The sequence below is a fragment of the Doryrhamphus excisus genome, chromosome 12 (assembly GCF_030265055.1).
Source record: "Doryrhamphus excisus isolate RoL2022-K1 chromosome 12, RoL_Dexc_1.0, whole genome shotgun sequence".
Taxonomy (NCBI): Eukaryota; Metazoa; Chordata; class Actinopteri; order Syngnathiformes; family Syngnathidae; genus Doryrhamphus; species Doryrhamphus excisus.
In genome coordinates, this window is record NC_080477.1 from 9,808,303 (window position 1) to 9,833,985 (window position 25,683).

The following is a 25,683-nucleotide window of genomic DNA, read 5'->3' on the forward strand; positions in this document are numbered from 1 at the left end:
GGACATCCATGATGTATGTGTTATTTTCATTACTGAGTACAATTTCTGCAAACTCTATCTTTTAGACGGACTTGATCCTTTCTGTCCCTAATATAAAATGAGAATGTCAACATAATGTTATAACACAAGACGTGAACCCCCTATCAGTAAATTCTGAGACTCACAGAAATGGTAGGATTAAATAGGATGTTGTTCTTCCTCCTCCTTTTCAGATATGTTGAATTGTGCAAGACTAAACATGGTGTTCTTTCATGCGACCTTCTTCAGCATGTGCAAAATAAAGTGAACCTTCTAAACATGGTTTTCATCATTAGAGCCCTCTAGACATGAAGTAACACCCCTATAGTTGCCTTTGCACTAGTTTTGTTTCTTCCAGTTTACTTCCTGTGGTGGCTGTTGTCTCATCAATGTAATGTAATGGCACCTGAGTGACACCACATCAGGCAACAGTCACTGCTACACAAAAACTGGTACAACAATAATAAGTATACTGTAAAATTAACATGTACCTATACCTTTTAAAGGTATACAATTCTATAATTATCACAAAGTATAAGTAAATTATATTCAACATCAGCTTGATTACATGCTAAATTTTAGCATCATCTTAATTTGCATATAATCATGTTGGAATTTTGTGATACTTTAAGAAAGGACTAATGTGTAAAATGTTCATTCACCGTATTTAAGATATTCATACACTGTAATAACAGAGGCAGAGCACCTATTGTCATCTCGATTAAATGCGTTGTTTCAAGCAAAAAAGTCATGCGTATATAATAATGATGGTGGTTACATTAAATTAATATTACATGTAATTTTAAAGACATTCATCCATTCAATAATAAAAATTAGAACTACAATTTTCATCAGATTAATCATGATTTAAAATTATTAATCATGATTAATCACCATATCACAGTATGTCTGAAATATGCCCATTTTTACTGTATTTTATTGAAAGAAAGTAAAATAACAGGGTGTATATGTATATATTTTTACATAGATCCGTCCGGATCAGGCCAACTCCACATTAGTCCACCAGATGGCCTGATGCACTAGTACACAGTACCTGCACAACAGAGTCACAGTGCACTGGTGTAAATGTAAAGATAGGCAGACTGTTCGTATGATGCAATACAGTTCTCTACCATTACAAATGACCTTAATATACGTCTCTGACCATGTCAAACAAAACTGAGGTAATGTGATTTTGTAAATGCATCCATCCATCTTCTATGTTATCCTCACTCGGGTCGCGGGGGCATGCTGACTTCAGCCTGATCTGGTCGCCAGTCGATTGCAGGTTCACACTCACATCCTTACCTATGGGCAATTAACATGTTTGCATGTTTTTGGAATGTGGTAGGAAACCAGAGTATTGTACATCGTACATTATTGCCTTATATAAAATATAAGCCAAATATCACAATATCAATCAATGGTCTTGAAACATTGCGATTGGCTGGCAACCAATCGAGTGTGTACCCCACTTCTCGCCCGAAGTCAGCTGGGATAGGCTCCAGCATCCCCCCTCGACCCTAGTGAGGATAAGTGGAATAGAAAAGGTATGGGTCTTGGAACTCGCACTAGTAAAATGTATCAGTATCAACGATAGGGGTGGGGTGTCCAAACTACAGGCCATTTGTGGCCTGTGACTCATTTATTATTGGCCCACGGCACATTGTAGAAATAAAATTAAACACCAAAAAAATGGTGACAAAAGAACAAATTCAGAATGAAAAATATCACTCCCTCGTTATATTGCATATTTTCAAAAAGAAATGCTCTTTCGTGGTTGACTATAAGATAATATAAGATAAGATATACCTTTATTAATCTTTATTAGTTGACCATCCTGTGTGCGCTATAGCTTTGTTGAAAACCTCCTCATAGCAGTAATGCCATCTTTTGTCCTCTTGAAGTTTTCTAAAAAGAGAAATTTCAGGTTTACAGCAACAAAAGTACAGTAGCATATGTACAGTAATATAGTACAAGACACACAAAGCATGCAGGCATGTCCCATTATTAGTAAAAAAATACTGGTCTGTAGACATCAGTAATGCTATGAGATATGACGTTACATTACCTTTTACACTGCATGGAGACTGGCTACAGTAGAGCTACAGTACGTGGTAGCCAATGGTAGATGGTATGAATGTGAGTGTGAATGGTTGTTTGTCTATATGTGCCCTGTGATTGGCTGGCGACCAGTCCAGTGTGTACCTCGCCTCACTCAGGTGCCATTACATTACATTGATGAGACAACAGCCACCACAGGAAGTAAACTGGAAGAAACAAACTGTAGTGTACGAGTGTAAAGGCGACTATAGGGGTGTTATTTCATGTCTAGAGGGCTCTGATGATGAAAACCATGTTTAGAAGGTTGGAAACATTTTTTATGCTATAAATTACAAACTACAAACTATAAACTATTCTAAAAATTTATTAAAAAAAAGGAACAATACTTTGGCTGCACGATGACCGAGTGGTTAGCATGCAGGCCACACAGCTAAGATTCCCGGCTCGTGCATCTTTGTGTAGAGTTTGCATTCCAAAAACATGCATGTTAGGTTAATTGGCGATTCCAAATTGTCCATAGGTATGAATGTGAGTGCGAATGGTTGTTTGTCTATATGTGCCCTGTGATTGGCTGGCGACCAGTCCAGGGTGTACCCCGCCTCTCACCCGAAGACAGCTGGGATAGGCTCCAGCACCCCTGCGACCTTTGTGAGGAAAAAGCAGTAGAAAATGAATGAATGAATTAAAGCACTTTGTCCCTCCAAAATCATGGTTCTGTCAGGTCTACTTATAGTTTTTGCCTTTTTATTCTTTCATACCAAATGTTATTGTTTCCGTACTTCAACCTGCCCTCACGGACTAAAGATGGAAATTAGTCACTGGCTGTAATCTTGCATCTTGACATGAAAATGTTAATTAATTTGCGCTGTCCTTGTTTATTCTTTAATAAATACATCTATAAATCTACTGTATCATAGTTGTTTTGGACTGTGCCGCATCATGGGATGGGCCGTCTCTGAAATATTAAAACCTATAGCTAGAGCTAAATTAAAAAAAAACTATCTAATGGAAAATCATATGACGTTAAGCTTCATATTTTAAATAATTAAACAGTAAGAGGTAACTACTGTATAGTGATGTTGTATAGACTGATGTTGTGACAGGAGGTGGTGAACATTTAGGCCAAACAGTGGACACATGGTGGTTGGAAACTGGGGGCGTTCTTGCACAGGTCTCATCAGAAGGGATTTTAGTGCCTTCATGCATGGGGTGGGGGTGTAGGTGGAGGAGGGTGAGGACATGCTGCAGCATGATTTGTCCACAGCCAACAATAGGAGAGGAAATAGAAGCTTGGCGCATTGATGGACACGTACTAAAATGACATGTTTGTGGGTTCTATGTCAAAGTTGCATATTATCACAATGATGGCTTCAGAAACAACACTGGAAGGTTTCTATTGGTTCTCGGCGGCGTCGCTCATTGGATTGACATTTTTTTATTTGCAGCTCTAACCAGCTGATGGTGCCCAGGCAATGAACACGGAGCATCTGAAGAAGTGTTGCCGCTACATGCAAGCCCCTTCGTCGGCGTTTTATTTGCCCCTCGCCTCCATCCAGGGATTGAGCGAGTGAGTAGGAATTTTCATCCTGTCACGACGCATATAGGCCTGATTGGGATATGCTCCATTTCCGTCTCTTTTCTCTCTCACACACACACGCAAAGCTATACATTATCACCTCATCCTCTTCATGTTTGCTTGAGCGTCCTCACCTCACGTCTGCGACTGCAAGGTAAAGCGGCTTAATAAAGCACCGTCTCCGGTGGCCTGTTACGCGTCTGAATGATGACTGGCTTTAGGTTGTATTGTGAGCGTTCATTCGTGCATGTTGTTGTGCAAACACTGCCGTGAACGTGTCCATTGAACTAGTCACGATAAGGTATGCACAGGTTGCTGTGCGGCTTAAGAAAAGCGTGCACAGTGCTGGAATGGTGGCGCGCTCTGCAACGCATCGAGCGAAGAGAGTAGACGCAGTTAGGCGGTGCAGCAGTGTGCATATCCCCCATCCTCTCTTCATTTCATTCTCTTACACACCTCTAGAGGTGTATGACATGCACACTAATATCAAACTCATTCTTAATTTGCACCTGCATGTTGACAATTCTTCCTCTTTATTAACAGGGGCTACTGTGATTTTAGAAATAGAGCAGCTCACTTGTGCTCCTTTTACGAGTTTTCTTGTTTAATGAGCTCAATCATCAAGCCCCAGTAGCAGCACAACAACCTTGTGGATGGTCTCAGTCACTTTTCCTGGAGGGATGAATGTAGCTTGAGGGAAGAGTACACTGCATAGGAAGACGCCCACACAGGCACATGAGCCACATCATCATTAAAAGTGTGTTTTTAGAACTGAATAAGTGTGGAGCGGTCTTGGTTTTTACAACCAGTGGATATGCAAATGAGGTCACAAATGTGTTGGGATTTGCTTGGAGTAAAACGTAAAAAAAAAAAAAAGGCCCACATTACTATTTATTGTGTTTATGAACAGAAAATGTCACTCTCAGCAAACCTTATCTTTTTAGACGGTCTTAATGTGTGACATCATATTGCTGTATCCTTATGACTTGTTGTGGTGTTCCAATCCACATTTCCAATTTATCAGTCGAATGCTTGAATGCAACATTAGAGTTGGTGACCAGAGAAGATATAGAACACGAGTAGATATGAAGGGTGGTTCCACACTCAAGATCAACCTATTGTAAACACTGAATGCTGTTGCATCAGGGGAGGTCTAGTGTCTGATCCACTTCTTGCTTCTATGTGTGCCAAAGTGTCGTTGAGCAAGTCACAGACGGACAGCCTGATGCAGCTGTCTTCTCCATGTGTGAACGAGTGAATGTTTATGAGAACCCTTGAGGAGGAAAAGAGCTGCAGAATACTACGACCATGCTTGTGGTGTTCCGACACTCATAATGCTAATGCTGAAACATTGTTTAGGGTTATTAAGATTAAGATTAAGATATGCCTTTATTCGTCCCTCAGTGGGGAAATTTTCATTGCACAGCAGCAAGAGTACAGAATCAGTTAAGCAGTACAAAAATACATAAAAATAAACAATATAAACAAACCAAGTATTAACAAAATCAACAGTTTTTCCCAGAGTTATATACAATACAGTATGTAGATAATATGAAACGAGATGAGATATATGACCAGTCTATACACTGAGATCTTGCTAGTGAGTTAATATGAGGCATTATGGAAATACTTCACATAGAACTTAGTATATTGCATTTAGAGCCCAGAAGTATTGCACAGAATATGCATGCAATTAATTGTCCTAGCACAAAACAAAACAGACAGCTGTGGGTAGTTTGGGCTTACAAGCTAAAATGCTTTTTATTCGTAATTTTGCTAAGCTTTCATTCATTCATTTTCTACCGCTTATCCTCACGAGGGTCGAGGGTGTGTTGGAGCCTATCCCAACTGTCTTTGGGCGAGAGACAAACAACCATTCACACTCACATTTTTTTATTTTTATTTTACCTTTATTCATACCTATTGACAATTTGGAGAACATGAAAACTCCACACAGAGAGGGTGGAATTGAACTCGGGTCTCCTAGCTGTGTGGCCTGAGAGCTAACCACTTGAACACTATGCAGCCGACTTTGCTAACCTTCATTCATTCATTCATTTTCTACCGCTTTTTCCTCACGAGGGTCGCGGGGGGTGCTGGAGCCTATCCCAGCTGTCTTCAGGCGAGAGGCGGGGTACACCCTGGACTGGTCGCCAGCCAATCACAGGGCACATATAGACAAACAACCATTCACACTCACATTTTTTTTTATTTTACCTTTATTCATACCTATGGACAAATTGGAGAACATGAAAACTCCACACAGAGATGCCTGAGGGTGGAATTGAACTCGGGTCTCCTAGCTGTGTGGCCTGCATGCTAATCACTTGGACACTATGCAGTCGACTTTGCTAACCTGTTTTATATTATATATATATATATATATATATATATATATATATATACAGTATAGTATATATAGTATATGTTGACATGACATTGAGTCAATTGGAGTCATTAGAATCCTTTTGAGAGCATGAAAGTGTCCATTTAAGTTCACATATTTTGCTCTCTGTGGTGTTAAATTTGAGGCACTACAAACCTTTAATGTTATAAGGGTTATTTTGTTAATTAGACAAGTCATCTCACTTTGCAAACTGCTTCATTGCAAACTAACTCGCACTGTATTAACCTGGTTGTGCCACCAATGGGATGGAATGAGGCAGGTTGGGAAGTCATGTGTGGAAGTCATGCTGAAGTCACCCATGATTTATAGATGTCCTCAAGGAAATGCTTGCTTTCTGTACATTTACACGTTCTAGTTAACAGCCATCTGCTCCAGAAATACACCAGCTTGACCCGTTTTATGTAAGAACTTACACATCATTGAACCTCGCAGTGTTCATTCTCATATTGGACATTTGAAGATCTTTTCTGATTATCAGAATCAGAATCAGAAAAAGGTTTTTGCCAGGTATGATCAAACACATACTAGGAATTTGTTTTGGTGAAGTAGGTGCAGACACATCTATTAAAAAAAAGAATGAAAATACAAACTATACAAAATAAACAGTATAAATATATGTACACAGTCACAAAGATTACAGTGTTCTGTTATAAATTCCTTGTTAGTGTTAATAGTAATTATTTCTAAAAGGCCCATGTTTCCATCCATCCATGGTTGCCAGTCAATCACAGAACTGCAAACTCCACGCAGAAAAAAATACAAACATATAAATACAAACTTATTTTTTTAATATTGGTTAGCTGCTGCCAGATACTTTATAGCTACACGTTATCCATTCAAACTTTATTAACTTGATCATGGATATTATCCATTTTTATGGTAATCATGTCCATCCTTTCCCCTTTATCATCATATTCTGATGGTTGTTTTTGTCTTCCAGGAACAAGTCCAGCTTTTGAGAAGATTGTCAGAGGAACCACCTCGACAAACCTGACAGCGCAGAAGAAGTCAGTGCCATCAATAAAACATAATGACATTTCCAAGCATCGGAGCTGTAGCATGAGGGAGAGGAGGACGTGAAGACGAACAGGACTTATGATGATGGGGTGTGGTCAAAGGCTCGCCGCATTTCTCCTGGTCTCCACGGTCACCTCCATCACGCAACCGGAGTGTCACCGTTAAAACGTGAGCGGCTCATTTGACCTGCTGGAGGAGCTCCGCCAAACTGTGATGTGATGAATAAGTTTGAGGTCCTTGGCATTGTGGGTGAAGGTGAGTAGCTGGATTTGAATGCATGTTTTAGTAACTCGTGACTGGGGAACTTACGTTAGCAGGAGCAACATGAAGTATCATTTCTGTTGTTTTACGGTTGGAACGAACAAATGTACCAAGTTAAATGTTGCCTGAGCTATTTAGATCACTATATACTACACAGATACTATTTGATTAATTTGCTGGTATTAATATAAAAAAACTTGTCCGCAACAACAACAACAAAACACAACTATAGTCACATTTATACTCTTTATTTACAACATATTACGCAGCTGCAGGGTCTTGAGACACATGCTAACTCGCAAACTAGAGAGCTAGCGACCTAAACGGTAGCCTTCAAGTTATTTCCTTTAAACTTAAATAGCCAAAAACGTACCACTTCCACACAGATAGGGAGGATAACTATTAACAGTTATTTAACATGAACATTAATCAAACGTAATAATTTTTTCTGGGTACATGATACAATACAGCATCCATATCAAACTTGCGTGGGCCGCACTAACATAAAACTTTCATATCAAGGCGGGGGCCTCAAACTAGTGTCCTGCGGGCCACATTTGGCCCGTGGGCCGCGTGTTTGAGACCCATATATATATATATACACACCTGGTTCTGAACCAGGAAATGATCACTTTTCTTCTCGGAGCACATGGTCATGCTTCATCCTACTATTTGATTAATTTACTAGTATTAATATTAAAAAAACCCTGTCCGTAGGTACTTGTTGTCTTGACATTTCCAGAGCATCTATTCTGTCTCTCGGAACGAGGTGGCAAGGCGGCTAATGAATGACTATTAGTGACATAGAGCAGCGGATTGTGATTCCTGGAAATGACCATTACATAAAATCAATTCAGTGTTTTTCCTGGCCATGCCCCTATTTGTGATGAAGCTATTTTCATTATTAGTGTTTTCACTTGTAAATGAGGAGTGTTTATGTTTGGAGTGGTTTTAGGTCAGTGTCCGAGTCCTGGGAATGGATGGCATCTATTGTAATCCTCCTCTCATGGCTGACATCGCCAATGTGTCTTTTGACATGAACAAGTGCAAATGTTGATTTGTTGTGGCTGACCAATGCTGTTACCAACACAGAAGCATCCATTTAGAGTTTGAATAACAGTTCTTTCAAGTACTCACTGTTATTGGTGATGTGTAAGGGGTGGTTATAAAATTAAAAATATTGGGAGTGGAAGATTATGGAATGACTTTTGACACTTGAGTTTGTTTATTCCTTCAGCACATTTGGAAATATAGGGACTTGTCAACAGTGATGGGCAATTTCACTTATTGGGAACACTGTATACAGTATTTGTGGAAAATGACTGCACATTTTGGAGTGACCTTTTATTGTGGCAAACCTAAGACACAAATGTTTAATAATGCTGTCCAATCAGCATCTTAATATGCCAAACCTGTGAGGTGGATGAATGAGGAATGCTCTTTGACGCAGATTTAGACAGATTTGTCAACAATATTTGAGAGAGATAAGACTTTTGTGTACACAGAAAAAGTTCTTTTTAGTTCAGCTTGTGAAAAATGGGAGCAGAAAACACTCACTGTCACAGTCCAAGAAGGGAAAATTATCCACGATCCTTTTGTGAAACAAGCGCACACATCATTCCCTTTTCTGTGCTGTCTAGATAGCCGCCTCGTGCTAGTTTTTCACTAACCTAGTAAGTAATGGAATTCACATATTTTGCCTAAAAAGCCCTCTAAAAAAACATCCAACATTAACATATTAACCAAGCCACATTGTAGGAGCTAACACAGTTTTGGAATGCTTGGAAATGTTGATGCAAAGTTATGCCTCGCACATACATATTAGAGAGCAACTTTGCAATTCCACACGCTAATAACTAAAAAGTTGTTTTTTTTTAGTATAAGTTGCATTTTTTGCGGGTAATTCATTTTACAAACTACTTGACTAAAACAGACATTACGTCCTCTTGGAAAGCAAGTTAACAACAAACAATAAAATAATAGAGAACAAGCTGAATAGGTGTAAGATATGCTAACACAAGCTACATGAAAAATAAACATGAACAGAAAAGGTGTCCAGTGTTTATGTAACATAAACAGTTTTTTCATTTATAAGTCGCTCTGGAGTATAAGTCGCAGGAACAGCCAACCTACGAAAAAAAGTGTGACTTATTGTCCGGAAAATACGGTATATATAAATATATATAATAATACATTTTATTTGTATAGCGCTTTTCAAACTACTCAAAGACACTTTACAGAAGAATGGAGTTGAATAAAAGCAAGTAAACAGAGTAAAAGATACATTAAAATACAACATTAATTTGTTAATACACAGCTAAAACAAGAGTAATATATATATATATATATATATATATTTCTACAAAGAGCTATATAACAAATGTAGACTCACTACAACCACACCACCACACCATATGACAAAGACAAGACACAATACTGGGAACTACACAAACTAATTACCCAACAAGACACACCTGGTTCTCAACCAGGAAATGAGGCCATACGGAACCCAAACAGACAGCACCAACTAGAACACAACAACAACAGAATACGACACTTGACCTACTTAAAATCGACTGTGAGTGTGTTGTTAAATATGATGACTTTTTTACAAATTATTCTATGGCATTTGCTTTGTATTTTATTTTGGCCAGACAGGGCAACTATCATCTTACTATGGAATCCCATATCAAAGCTTTACAGAAGGGATGTTCAACTCATGGAGGGCTGAGATGGGTTTAGTAGGTTCTTTTTTCCAGTTGGTCTCTAAAGCAGGTCATTTTAATGATTTTAATGACACCTCCTTCAATTTGAGGCAAAGAGCTCATCAATTAAATCACCTGCCGGAGAGAAAACCTGCAGTGTCTGGGCCCTCCATTGATACATGTGATTTACAGTTTTACCATAATTACAATTTCAGTGTTGACAACATATTCTACATAGCAGACTTAATTTATGGTAGTCATGTTTATTTTGATCAACTTCTCTTTTTTTATATTGTGCACATGTTTGTAATGGTAATGGTAATGGTTTTATTTCATTTGAACATGCATCAGATTACAATTGAATGCATCACATAATCAGTTCACAGTTCCACATGTCCAAAAGGAGTTGGAAGAAGCAAAGCTTATTAAATCCTACCCCTCCATCTGGTACTTTTACAATCAGTAACTGTTACATTTGTTCACTTCCTGCTTTCCATAATACAGTTTAAGGTTTTTTGGTTTTTCTTTTTTAAATGCTATGGCTTTTTAACGTAGTCCTAGCATATAAATGTTTCAAATGTAGTTCTTCCCTGAGATCATATTTCTCCTCTCTTGTAGAGAAGTATTGGATGACATTTTTAGGTAATTGATTGTTTTTAGCCTTATGCATTATTTTAGCTGTTTGAAGATTAACTATATCAGCAAGTTTAAGTATTTGTGATTTTAGAAATAAGGAGTTAGTATGTTCTCTGTAGGCGGCATGATGAATTATCCTTACTGACCTTTTTTGTAGTACATTTATGGAGTGAAGATTGCTTTTATAGTTATTACAGTTAAAGGAATTAATGAAGCTAGGGGTGAGGCTTGCTGTAGGGTGGAGTCAAGCCATGACTTCACGGATGCGGGCATTGTTGGTGACAATGTATATCCATGCGGAAACAATGCAGTTGCGAATCGTGAGCCTTGATGCATTGCTAAGGCAAAATATGTGTAAAAGTAGCATTTGTATGTCTAAAGAACTCACTCATGTATATACTTATGTAAGGTTTGGGAGGCCAAAACATAATCAAGAGAATGAAGCTTAAGAGTACATTTCAGACTCTCTTCTCATTAATCCTTTTTCTGTGTTTTTCTGTGAAGGGGCCTATGGAGTGGTGCTTAAATGCCGACATAAGGTAAGAGCACATTTCACATCACTGTAGGTCTATAATTTACTTTTACAATAATAATAATAATAATAATAATAATAATAATAATACAGGCCACTCCAAATTGTCCATAGGTATGAATGTGAGTGTGAATGGTTGTTTGTCTATATGTGCCCTGTGATTGGCTGGCGACCAGTCCAGGGTGTACCCCGCCTCTCACCCGAAGACAGCTGGGATAGGCTCCAGCACACCCTCCCACCCTTGTGAGGAAAAGCGGTAGAAAATTAATGAATGAATAATAATACAATAATTTACTATTATTACATTTCTGTTTGTATCCTGGCTGTGGTTGAATCACGTAAATGTACGATTGCATCAATGTTTTCAGATTTGTGCCCCCTAAGTAGCACTTTGAAAGGCATTTTCAAATGAGTATTTGACATGAATTGCCGTCTTCGCTCTATACCAGTACATGTATTTCTGCAACATCTTCCTTTGCTTGCTATTTCCCAGCAGTCTTGTTTATCTATGCATCAGATATGTTGCCAGCCTGTGAAATCCTGTGACTGCATTCACACAAAATGCTCCACATATTGTACATGATGTACTTTAAACGAATAGGCTTTGTTAGACAGGACACAGCAAAATGGACAAGAGGGTCAACAGTTTCGGAGTCAGCCCTGGCCACATATGGCCTTTTCCACTGCGCCGTATGTTCAGGATGACTCTTACTCACAATTGTTTTGTATTAAATATTATACTTTCTACACAGTTGACTTTATCTTTCATAATGGCATTCAATAAAAAGACTCCAAAAAGTCAAAATGCACAGGATTCTCACTCACTTGTGAATATTTTCGCCAACATAATGACAACATGTTGTATAATTAATGCTATTGCGCTGTCCTGCACGAGCAGAGAATTGTAAACATACAACCATGCAGAGACAGAAGTTAGAAAAACATCATTAGGCTATTTACTTTATTTAGTAATGGGAAAATGTATATACCTGTTCTATTGGAAAAGTAAGTAAACAATATATGTTGTGATCTGGCACGATATAGAAAATTATTATAAACTATAGATATTAAATAAAATTAACTTGATTAACTCTAACTACGAAAACATACCATGTATAAATAAGGAATCCTACTTTGCAGAAATTCACACTTGGGTCTCGAACCAATTAACCATGATAAAAAAATCGCTCATTAGTTCGCTTTTTGGACTTCATTATCCTTATGTCTCCCGCACAAGGGTGGCATCAGTCATTCTGCATTTATGGCTGGCATAAAATATGACTCCCCTCTCAATATGTTACAGTATATACCTTGCAATCTTAAACTTGTTTCATAAAATACACAGTGTTTTTAACAGGACAGCGGGCACGATCGTGCATCAGTCGCTGACAGTGTTTACAATTTTTGTAATACTGAATGCAGTGCTTTTGAGAAAAATACAGTCAGCAAGGCTCTAACATTATTGTTATGTTTATTGTATGTGGATCAAAAAGATCCGCTGTAGCGATGCCGTAATCAGGGAAAAAGTTGAAACAAACAAAAATTGCCATGTTTTCAACTTCACACAACAACAACAACAACGTAATTAAGGAATAAAGTTTCAAGGATCACTTACACACATACACAGTACACATATAAATAAACAATAATAATAAATAATACATATAGCAACTTCTGATCAATCCATGTAAATTCTATCATTCATTTTGTACTGCTTTTTCCTCACGAGGTTCGCGGGGGTGCTGGAGCCTATCCCAGCTGTCTTTAGGCGAGAGCCAATCACAGGGCACATATAGACAAACAACCATTCACACTCACATTCATACCTATGGACAATTTGGAGTCGCCAATTAATCTAGCATGTTTTTGGAATGTGGGAGGAAACCGGAGTACCCGGAGAATACCCACGCATGCACCGGGAGAACATGCAAACTCCACACAGAAATGGCCGAGGGTGGAATTGAACCCTGGTCTCCTAGCTGTGAGGTCTGCGCGCTAACCACTCCACCGCCGTGCTGCCCCCAATCCATGTTAATTTCAAATTTAAAATAAAATACAGCTTTAAGACCCGCCCATTTCAAATTAAACCACACCCACTGTCTGTTTATGTCCCGCCCAATCCAAGTACGGTTAGAGATCATTTAGAAGGGTGAACAGATACTTGCTCATCCCTATTAAATAGTAAAATAAATAGTAGACTCTGTAGTGCTAGGGGGGGTCGTACGTACAGTGATTCACCCCGGAACTATTAATGATGAGGGTGTTGTCACCCAAACAGTTCAGGCAGTAAGAAGAACCATTTTGTCACGGTTTTTGGATTCTCCTCCTGCTGCAGTTACAAGCATGTGCCTTATAATACGGTGCACATTTTACTGCATTTTATATGTACTTTTATATGTCTGTATACAGTGTGAGTGATTTAGGAGTATATTATAAATTTGGGTTTACACTAGAACTTGACTTACATCACAGTCCAGGAAGTGGACTTGTTTGTAATCTGAGGACAACATTGTTGTTACCAAAATGTTCCTCCATTGTTCAGATTAGGCTTAAAGGCTGATTAGCATAGCTATTGTTAACACCTATTGCCAAAGCCACATTAGCATAGTGATTCAAATTCAGTCTGTTTTGGCTTCAGAGGTCCTAAAAGTGACCTAACACTGGAACCTCCAACTCACCACCAGTGTGACATTTTAAAACAACACTTTGCATAACAAAAGCAACTTTTAAATGTCCTTGAATGAGCTGGAAACTGGAATAGGTAATGATCCCTTGCAGCTACCAACATATCAATTGTTACTGTTATTAAAGCCTTACAAATTTCCCCACTGAGGGACGAATAAAGGCATATCTTAAGTAAATACAGGGAAGGTCAAGGGAAGGTCAAATGCATCTAGTAAGTATGAGCATTTCATAGTTTTCATGTTTATGAACCCCATTACAATCATAGCGGCATTTAATGGCAGTTTTGTAGTATATTGTCAAATTGCAGGATTATGTTATATTAAAACAACCTTCACGGTTCACCACAATTGATATTTTCAAATAGATTTTCTTCTGCTTTTATTGCTGAAACTGCCAATCCAAAATAGTGGAACACAAAATACAATTACGTGAAATCAGCAAAGTAGCCAACTTTATTGATGTACTATTACAATATATGTTTTAAGGCTGTAAATCTCCTAATCATACACTTTAAACACTTTTTTCACAGTTGTTAACATTTTCTCACTCTTTAAACTCTCATAAAAGTTAAAACCTTCCTTTAACTTTAAATCTTGTTTATTCTGTATATTTTGTATTTTTCATTCTTTTTTAATAGTTGTGTTTGCACCTACTATACCAAAACAAATTCCTAGTATGTGTTTGATCATACCTGGCAATAAACCCTTTTCTGATTCTGATTCTGATTCTGATTAACCTACAAGTTTGGACACAAGAAATTATTAAGTAACTAATTAAGTAAGTGGTGGCAACAAAAACAACTTGCCCACCTCAAACATACCCACCCAAAAAGATACACATCGATATGACCTACTGTCAACACTCACTGAGACGTTGCATCGGTAAGGTAAAGTTAAATAAATACAAACGGAACAGCATAAAATTGTGTGTCTTCACAGAAAGTCTTTGCTGCTTTTCAATACAGTTAAAAAGCCAGGATTTCAAGAAACGATTCAAACGTTGCCAGACGACACAAATTACAGTTTGTGTATTGTTTTGTGACTTGGTTAAATAAATAACTTTGTTTGTCCAGTCATATTTTTTTCATCGTTCTTTTCTTAATATTGACATTAACGTATCGTTCTCATTGACCAAATCTTGTGTATGAGCTCAGTGTCTTAGCACACCCCTAGTAACAACCCAATATAATAATACTTATGGCATATGAAAAGGAAGTGAAACTAAAAGTTAAGATGTGCCAGAATTCAATTTCTAAATACTGAATTCAGTGTTTGTTGCAAAACCCGGGTCTTGTTCTTTCTGTGCTTTTCTTTCATGTCATTTAACACCCCCATGTTTGTACCTTGAATGTAATATTCCATGACACTGTGCTTCATACATTTTTTAGAGACACATGAATTAAATACATTGAGTTCAAAATATGCAAAGGCTTGCACTCTTGCTGTAGGAAAAAAAATGACATAGCGAGCAGAATATAACATACAATATACAGTACAACAAATATCAAGAAACAAATATGAATAAGAGCTAAGCACGTCATGACAAAATGTGGCTTGCAGCTGTCGGTTTGGATGTTTGTTTTCATATTCTCCTCATGTTGTCTTTGGTCCATCTGTTGAGGGAAAGACCTTCTCTATACAGTCCATGTTGTGCTTTCAGTTAATACTAATATTAGGCACTCTTACAACATTGGAACGAGACTCAATGCAGAAAGTGATCAACCATTCTGCCTTTACTAAGATAATCATGCTGAGTTTAGATTTAGATTAACTTAAATTAATCTTACATTGATGTTATTCTACAGAGCAGGATGAAGATTATTCATGTTCACAGGTGAAGCCAGACTCCGACCATGCTAATAGAAGAATAGCTTGTACAAGAACAGTTATTTTTACTTCCCTCAGCTGGAAGCAGGGCAAAAGACAAAAAAGGGTGTATAAGCGAGGGAGAGGGAGAAACAGAGTGTGTCTGTGTGTGCGATGGACTGGAGGCGGTATTATAGAAACTGAATACGGACACCATGCTGATGGTAAATGGGTCACCCTATTAAGAGTCTAAAGCTGAGCTGGGATTGGTTGAGTCAGTCGTAGGAAAATAGGAAGAAAAAAAAAAGCAATACCGGGCTGCGACCCAAGCGAGTGACTCTGAAGGCACTTTAACTGAATACATTTAAATGTGTATGTATAAATAATGTATACTTATGCCGAACAATGTGATTTGGAGGAAACATTTAATTAGCCCAGCAAAACCGTGTGCCAGTGTTTGTGCAATGTTCTGCCACTCTGTGCAAGTGTTGTAGCGTATGTGGGTGTGTGTATGGAGGCTTATGTGTTATCTTCAATTTGGGAGTGACAACAGTACAACCTACATGCTAGCCAATGTATCCTGCGGCTCTAAGCACTGAAATGACCTGTAAAATAATTACATGAAACACTTTCATGACTTTTCAATTAAAAAAAAACACTTTATGGAGTAAAACTGCGACTGTTTACTGCTCCTCAGATACTTCTCACAGTATTAATTAGCTATTCATGCACGCTTTATAATAAGAGATTAATCATTTAATTGATCATTGAATTAATTTAGAGATAAGCCTAAACAATTCTGAGACAAAAGTATGTACAGTCATCTCTTGTTTATCGAGGTTAATTGGTTCCAGACTTGACCATGATAAGTGAGGTAGGAGTCAATTTTAATAAAATGAATATTTTCGTGCCCTGTGATTGGCTGGCGACCAGTCCAGGGTGTACCCCGCCTCTCGCCCAAATACAGCTGGGATAGGCTCCAGCACCCCCGCGACCCTCGTGAGGAAAAAGCGGTAGAAAATGAATGAATAAATGAATGAATATTTTCGTAGAGCATAGAAAACCTATTTATGACTTTCAAAATAAGTTTTTTTTACAATTACTAGAGGCCTGTAGACATGAACTAAAACCCCTATAGTCACTTCTACACTCCTATTATTCTTTGTTTACACCACATTTGCAGGGACATAAGTGACAGCCGGTGCATTTATACGGTTACATGTGTCACAATCAGGCTTGTAGGCGTTGCAGTGCGACCACAGGATGCAGAGAGCAGGACCAAGTGCGGGTAGAAGGTATTTTAATTGAACTAAATAGGCACAGCAGAAATTAGGGACAGGAAAACACAGCAAAGCAGGAAGTTAATACAAAATAAGAGCATCAAAGCTCAAAAAGGGAACATGAACAAATTGTCGTGTGGGAACCTACACAGGGCGTGACAAAGTGTGGATGCATTTTTTTTCATACAAGGTTGTGTGGACTAATTTTTTCATTAAAAATGAAGGGAAATATGCGGTTTTAAAAATACCCTGCTATATGTGGACAAGGCCTTAGAGGTAATGATCTTAAATCTAGAGTGTGTAGGATGTATTGATTAGAACCCCCACTCTGCAGGTCGAGGTCATCGATGGATCAAGTGAGGTGTGGGAGGTCCTGGGTGTGGGCCTAGATGTGCTAGATCTGAGTTGCTCTCAGTTCATGCAGAAATAAGCCTACATTCATATATTCATAAATAGTCATCTTCTATTCTGAATTTTGTTGGAAATTGAATTTTTCCTGGGCGGCACGGCGATCGAGTGGTTAGCGTGCAGACCTCACAGCTAGGAGACCAGGGTTCAATTCCAACCTCGGCCATCTCTGTGTGGAGTTTGCATGTCCTTCTCGTGCATGCATGGGTTTTCCAAGCTTATATGACGCAAATGTGGTGATAAACTGGCATCTCTGCTGACGTGGTGTCCCAAACACCTTGCTGAAATGAGCTTAACCCCACTTGTTCCCAGTTGTTCCTTTAATTCATTCATTCATTCATTTTCTACCGCTTTTCCTCACAAGGGTCGCGGGGGTGCTGGAGCCTATCCCAGCTGTCTTCGGGCGTGAGGCGGGGTACACCCTGGACTGGTTGCCAGCCAATCACAGGGCACATATAGACAAACAACCATTCACACTCACATTCATACCTATGGACAATTTGTAGTCACCAATTAACCTAGCATGTTTTTGGAATGTGGGAGGAAACCGGAGTACCCGGAGAACACCCACGCATGCACGAGGAGAACATGCAAACTCCACACAGAGATGGCTGAGGGTGGAATTGAACCCTGGTCTCCTAGCTGTGAGGTCTGCGCCTTTAATTCATAATTAATTAATTAATTAATTCATAATTTGATTGGTCCATTTCAAGATTTGCAAGGATTGGTTTGCAAATTACCACCGGAATTACGCAGTCCGTGTTTTACCAACACCCAACAAGAACCGCTTTTAAAAAAACTTGCCCGACGGGAATATCACTGATTGGATTTACTTGCACGAATTTTGTTTTAACTTGCCCCCCGGGCCATCGGTACATCGTTATTGTCGAGCCCTGCAAATCAAGTGACCAATGAAAGAATGTATGGTATGGTATATGTATAGTATAACAATGCATGCAACATCAACAAGATGTTCAAAAATTCAAGCTAAACAGTGACAATGTGATGCAGCTCATGTAATCAGCGGAATACAGTCAGAGGCTATTTATATCTGTGCTGACATCACAGTAGTTCATGAGTGAAGGTCAGAGATGCCACACATGATTAGAACAATCACCACCAGCACCCTGCAAGATACTGCCACATACTTTTGATGGCAGTACACTCTGTGACTGGTAATTATGGGGAAGTCCCACTTTGCCTTCAACTTCAGTGCAGTAAGAGAGAATGTCGCTAGATTACATTTCTCTCCTCAGACATCATGGAAAAAAAGAGCTTTTCTTTCTACCAGAGCATCTTGAGCCAAACAGTGGGTTTGTGTGGGAGATCTCACTGCCAGGCCCTCGCTGTGCACCAACACTGAGGCACCTCTGTTGTCTGACCCCTTCCTGAAAAAAAACACAATGTTGGAATAGAAGAGAACACTGAGGGAGACTCGCATGTGTGCTAGAATTCTCTATAGACCCTCTCCTGGTCTTAATTGTAATAATTTTACAAAAAAGAACCAACTTAGCAATACATATATATAATACATATACTGTATAAATAATTTCATTACTATTGCTGTCAGCTGCTTTTGGCACCTCTTGAATATTTATAAGTTCTCAGCACCAAAGATGCATTTCCCAAAACAGCACAAAAGCAAAACAAGATGCAAAGCCTTTAATTCATGTCAAAATTGGGTTTTTGTGACGATGAATTATTCATGTTCATCAAAAGTTCCTTTGATATGATGTAAAAGCAAAGCACCCAAAGTGAGTGTTCCTCATGTTTTATGAATTCCTTTCAATATCAGAAAGATGACCTCACAGATAATTGATTTTAATAGCAGAGCATAGTATTAAAGTATTGAACCTTAAATTAATGATCATGGCAGCTGACGTCATTTCAGACTGAAGAAACTGACATGAGTCATTGCTCACTGAAGGAAAGAATATGATGTCAATGGCAATGTTTACATGCAGTCAAATAACTCCATTTTCTATTTCTTCACATTCTCATTTCCCATGAATGAAGAACATAAGACATAATGGTGTCAAGTACTGGTGGTGTGTCAGTACCAGCACCAAAGGGCAAACAAAGGCAACTACTACCGGTTTCAGGCTGTTCGCTGTCCGCCGTGCTGGTGTTGTTGTTTTTGGATACAAGAAGAAGAAGCGAAAATGTTCTCAGTGTGTCGATTCATCACAATTACCATGTATACAGGAACAACCCTGTTTGTTCACACATGTAAACGGGTTATTCAGAATGTTTGTAAATATATTGACCTTAACTGGAACATTGACTGCATTTTGGTAATGGTAATGGTTTTATTTCATGTGAACATGAATCAGATTACAATTGAATGCATCCCATAATCAGTTCACAGTTCCACATGTCCAAAAGGAGTAGGAAGAAGCAAAGCTTATTAAGTCCTACCCCTCCATCTAGTACTTTTATAATCAGTAACTGTTACATTTGTTCACTTCCTGCTTTCCATAATACAGTTTGTTTTTTTTGTTTGTTTTTTTAAATAATCTACCTTGTACCAACTGCTTGTATTGTTTCTTGAATTGGCTCATCGTTGTGCATTGTTTGAGGTCCTTACTCAATCCATTCCATAGTTTGATTCCACATACTGAAATGCTATGGCTTTTTAACGTAGTCCTAGCATATAAGTGTTTCAAATTGAGTTCTTCCCTGAGATCATATTTTTCCTCTCTTGTAGAGAAGTATTGGATGACATTTTAGGTAATTTAGGTTTTTAGCCTTATGTATTATTTTAGCTGTTTGAAGATTTTTGGGCATGAAGTTGTATGACACCCCCATAAGCAGTGAAGTCCGTCATCAGCGACTCACTCCCCACTTCTTGTCCTGAGCCGAGTTCTGGTCGGATTTCAGTGCTGAGGAAAGTTCCAGCTAGTTGCTGGGGACAGTTAAGTAAAGAGTTTGGCTTCTGAAAACCATATGCGTTCAAAAGCAAAATACATTTGCATCACAAAAATGCCTACTAGAAAAAAAATCAGATCTCACAAATCGCTTGGCGTTGGTGGTGTCATACAACTTCATGTCAAAAAAATCTGAACTATCCCTTTAAGTGGATCACACAGACTTTAATTAGATTTTTTAATAGATCAGCTATTGTTGTACCCAAAACCCTAATGAGGACAAGCGGTATAGGAAATGAATGGATGGATGGATGTTGTTGTCATATGAATGTGACTAATAAGATACTGTACTGTATAATAAAGTTCATTCATTAATTTTCTACCGCTTTTCCTCACAAGGGTGCTGGAGCCTATCTCAGCTGTCTTTGGGCGAGAGGCGGGGTACACCCTGGACTGGTCGCCAGCCAATCACAGGGCACATATAGACAAACAACCATTCACACTCACATTCATACCTATGGACAATTTGGAGTCGCCAATTAACCTAGCATGTTTTTGGAATGTGGGAGGACACCGGAGTACCCGGAGAACACCCACGCATGCGCGGGGAGAACATGCAAACTCAACACAGAGATGGCCGAGGGTGGAATTGAACCCTGGTCTCCTAGCTGTGAGGTCTACCACTTGACCGCCGTGCCGCCCATAATAAAGTTTGGGTATAAAAAAAATAAAAGGTCACTAAATCAAGATAATATGATGTTCAGTGTGAAAAATGGCTACAGATTCCTGACACAAATGTTTGGCTTTATGCTCTTGTAAGAGTGATGAGGATGTCAATTATATCTTGGGTGACTTTTTGTATAGGTTCTTCCCCATTTTAGGAAACAATAGCATCCACACACCTGCTGTTTTTTGCTAAAATGCGGTTCTGCTCTTATTATTAGCTGAGTCTTTCTTTCTTGGAACATCCCCACTGACCTCATGTTAGTGCACTGCTTAAATATAACGAGCGCTCCTCTGTCACCAGCACCCGGTCCATGTTTAATAGCATGGGAAATTATAGTTCTAAATCATCACATAGATATTTCTCCAACACAGACCTTGGATGATTAATGGCACTGGAAATTGTTGTGCGCTTGGCCTCAGGCCAGTGACCAATTTCTGCCATTGGAAGAACGTTGGGCTTCATTTTGTTTGTTTTTAAGTCCCACTTTTTTTACTTTTAAAGAAGAATATCTCATTCTCCAATGTCTGTTTTGTTGAGAATACAATTTTGTTGTGTAATGATATTGTTTATTGAGGTAAAATGCCATTAGATATTCATCATTATAAAGATGTTGAGCCACTAATATTGTTCTACCTTTTTCCCATATTATGATATTGTATCAAAGTATGTTTTATTTGTTTGTTTGCTATGTTTTAAAGCTACACAGTGAAGTGGCTACACACACAGTAACTACACGGTCGCATCTTGCAACTAAAATAATTAATTAATTTTCCTTCTGCTCGTGCATGTGCGACCAGTTAATCATCCGATATTATTTAATATTTTTGTTTCTGACAAACTTCTGTTCCCAGTTTTTGACACACATACACACACACACACCCATTGATCTATTGTAAAACAAGCATGTTTGCAGAAGGTGAAAAAACCGTCCCCTATTGATGTCTGTGAATTTCCTCCAACCAAGCTGTTCCAACAAATGTGGGATGTGTTAAATCCTGAGCACATCAGCTTGTGGAGCACCAAAGCCACTTTGAAGGTCTGAATCTGGAACTAGACCAGCTTGTAGAATTCAGCAAGGTTACCAAAGCAGCCTACAAGAAGCTGAAGGGACCAACAATACATCTTAACTATGCCAACATGTGATGTTTTATCCTTGTTTTTTTCTTCTTCTCTGTGTGTGGGTGCGCTGCAGTGGAATAATTGCTTTGTTATATTGGAAATACAATTTAATATTTATTTTTTCTTCGCTGCTTTACACATCTATATATATATATATATATATATCAATCAATCTATTTATCCATGCTATTGTTTTAAATTGCTTTTTTATTGGGAAGGCAGGAAAAGTACAGTATTTGCTCACTTACAAATGAAAAAATACACCATTCATATTCACAAGGATGTTTCCATGGCAACAGACGCTGCAAAGGAAGGACAGGGAGATTTGGCAGGACCATAGTCAGACAGTAAAATTGATGGGAAATTATTTCCAATCATGACAAGTGTCAATTTGTATATACACTATTCATTTGGGCTGCACGGCAGCCGGGTGCGGGTTCGATTCCACCCTCTGGCATTTCTGTGTGGAGTTTGCATGTTCTCCCCGTGCATGCGTGGGTTTTCTCCGGGTACTCCGGTTTCCTCCCACATTCCAAAAACATGCTAGGTTAATTGGCGACTCCAAATTGTCCATAGGTATGAATGTGAGTGTGAATGGTTGTTTGTCTATATGTGCCCTGTGATTGGCTGGCGACCAGTCCAGGGTGTACCCCACTTCTTGTCGGAAGTCAGCTGGGATAGGCTCCAGCACGCCCACAACTCTTGTGAGGATAAGTGGTAGAGACTGAATGAATGAATGAATGAACTGTATTCATTTTCTATATGTTTGGATAATATAATTTTTGGTTGTTTATGACAGGAAACCAACGAGCTGGTGGCCATTAAGAAGTTCAAAGACAGCGAAGGTGAGCGGGGAACAAGCCAAAGAGGCGAAGAAAATGAAGAGCTGAGCATCAGCATCATCTCTCTTGTGTTTTAATTCCCCCACACAGAAAATGAGGAGGTCAAGGAGACGACCCTTCGGGAGCTGAAGATGCTTCGCACACTAAAGCAGGAAAACATTGTGGAGCTAAAGGAAGCCTTCCGCCGGAGGGGGAAGCTCTACCTCGTGTTCGAATATGTGGAGAGGGTGCGCACGTTCATTCTATCTGCGAATGTATGATGTGAACATTTTCACAGTGCTGCAACGTTTCAGGATGTTGCGACTGCTCTGTTACGCATTAAAAAGCATCACCATGGCAACATATGAACTTTGTTGTTGGTGAATAATGGTATTCTCCACTGTGTTGTCAGGGGATTCAGCCAAGTGGTTATTTCATGATTTTATTTTTAATTTTATATTCAAGTCATTTTAGCCTTGTGTTCCCTCATCGTTTTTTATAGCATTCTTTAATGAAACTAGAAGGGCGCTCGGCACAGAACAGCACAGGTCTCTATTAAGGCTCAACCTAATATGATTCAGCACAAAACTGAACAATTGCACCACATTAAAAAAATGTAAGAAAAAGACTAATTTGCCCATGCCATGTCTCTTCGGCAACAATGACCTTGACTTTCATCTTTGTTATTGTTTTTGCAAAGAGAGAAAATAATATCTGACGTATTTGTGTGCAGATGTAACTTCCTGTTCCATTGTTAAATGTGCATTGCAGAACATGCTGGAGCTGCTGGAGGAACTGCCGAATGGCGCGCCGCCTGATAAAGTCAGAAGCTACATCTACCAGCTTATCAAAGCCATCAACTGGTGTCACAAAAATGAGATTGTGCACAGAGGTGAAAGAGTTTCTGTGAATGGCGTCCGCTTCCAGCTTCTGTGTGGCCCTGAACTACGGATGATGACGCATCCGATGAGATTTTAAATCTGGGATAAAGGACTATTGAATTATTTGACATTTTGTCTGAGTAATGGAGCAATTTATGTGTAATCTGAATCTGAAGCGTGGTAACAAATCTAAACAAACAATTTCAGTGTACACATTTTAACATAACTGACCACTTTTGTATCACATTGTACATGTGAGCATAAATGATGAATATGAATTGTCGATTTTGATGCCTTATTGTAATGATTCACAGTCATTGTGGCACTGATGAGATATATACATATTTGTGTTTGGATTGCCCACTCCAGATATCAAACCAGAGAACCTGCTCATCAGCTCTGATGATGTTCTCAAGCTATGTGACTTTGGTGAGTCTTTAATGTGGAAGTCTTTTTAGAATGGCATATGGCATCGCTAGATTTATGGATGTTACTATATTCTTGCCCATATGAGTGTTGATTTATACTTTTTTTTTCTCTGACATGCACACCCCCCTGGCGCCACTGATTGTAACTTCTCTTGCTTTGTGTCAGGTTTTGCACGTAACCTGTCAGAAGGAACTGATGCCAACTATACTGAGTACGTGGCCACAAGGTGGTACCGCTCACCTGAGCTTCTGTTGGGGTAAGTACAGTATATGGATGGAATCCATAATGATTTAATATGTGCCTTATTAAACAATTGTATATTTTGTTGGGAGGGGACTTGGGGGGCTGCATAAGAGGGGCAGCGATGTTATAGGCAAGTTACAACCTCAGCAATATTGTTAAACCAATGGAAACTGACTCAACACTATGCATTATTATCTTGGTGCAAGACTTGTTTTGGGTCTCATTAGACTGTGCAAGGGTGCCCAATGTTTTGGCTATGTATCTTTAAAAAATAGCTAATTTACAAATCACAATTTCCATGAATTTATTCTAGGAGAGAATTGGTAGTAGTGGCAGTCAAAAAATGTACATTCATCTGTCAACAACCAAACCAAATTTCAATTGTCAATACACGCCGGACAAGTGGTTAGCGCACAGGCCTCACAGCTAGGAGACCCGAGTTCAATTCCACCCTTAGCAATCTCTGTGTGGAGTTGGCTTGTTCTCCCTGTGCATGCGTGGGTTTTCTCCGGGTACTCCGGTTTCCTCCCACATTCCAAAAACATGCTAGGTTAATTGGCGACTCCAAATTGTCCATAGGTATGAATGTGAGTGTGAATGGTTGTTTGTCTATATGTGCCCTGTGATTGGCTGGCGACCAGTCCAGGGTGTACCCCGCCTCTCAGCTGGGATAGGCTCCAGCACCCCCGCGACCCTCGTGAATGAATGATTCCAAGTATGTAAAGACCGCCAAGTAATGAGTTATTAGTATTACAACTATGTATCAAATAATTATGAATTACTTATGTACTGTATAATGCATACCACAAAAATGTGAAAATGGGTAAATGAATGAATGCCAATATTTGCCCGTGATTTCTTCAAGGGCTCGATTTTCATATACCAGGCGCAGATGTGGTGCAGCTCCCCTGCACCGTGCCTATGAGAACCAACGGGATGTGTCCAGCACACTTTGCTAATTTCATGAACGGCGCAGCTAGGCACACCCGCACCTCTGTCCCTCCCACCAAGTGACAGGGAGGAGAGAATGCATGAGAGGGCTTAAGTGAGGTGTGCAGTTCTTTGGATGTTGTTGTGGGATCTTTTGTGACGTCTTGGATGAGTCGTTGCTGTGCTCTTGGGGTCAATATGCTTGATCGGCCACTCAAAGTTCATCACTGTTACATGTTTTTTTACCATTTGTGGATAATGGCTCTCACTGT

At 39.0% G+C, this 25,683-nt stretch overlaps 1 protein-coding gene across 3 annotated transcripts in view; it reads left to right on the plus strand.

Moving 5' to 3' along the window:
- Positions 1-25,683, plus strand: part of cdkl5 (cyclin dependent kinase like 5) — a 41,867-nt gene that overhangs the window by 736 nt on the left and 15,448 nt on the right. The window contains exons 2-9 of one of the 3 annotated variants that reach the window (XM_058088727.1): positions 3,528-3,649; positions 7,006-7,337; positions 11,189-11,223; positions 22,907-22,952; positions 23,040-23,176; positions 23,700-23,820; positions 24,179-24,238; positions 24,404-24,494. In XM_058088727.1, coding sequence (XP_057944710.1) covers positions 7,301-7,337; positions 11,189-11,223; positions 22,907-22,952; positions 23,040-23,176; positions 23,700-23,820; positions 24,179-24,238; positions 24,404-24,494 — 527 coding nt within the window. In that variant the 5' untranslated portion in view covers positions 3,528-3,649; positions 7,006-7,300. Of the gene's footprint in view, positions 1-3,319; positions 3,650-7,005; positions 7,338-9,735; positions 9,922-11,188; positions 11,224-22,906; positions 22,953-23,039; positions 23,177-23,699; positions 23,821-24,178; positions 24,239-24,403; positions 24,495-25,683 lie in introns of those variants that run through there. The other 2 variants (XM_058088728.1, XM_058088729.1) reach the window with 2 other exon arrangements.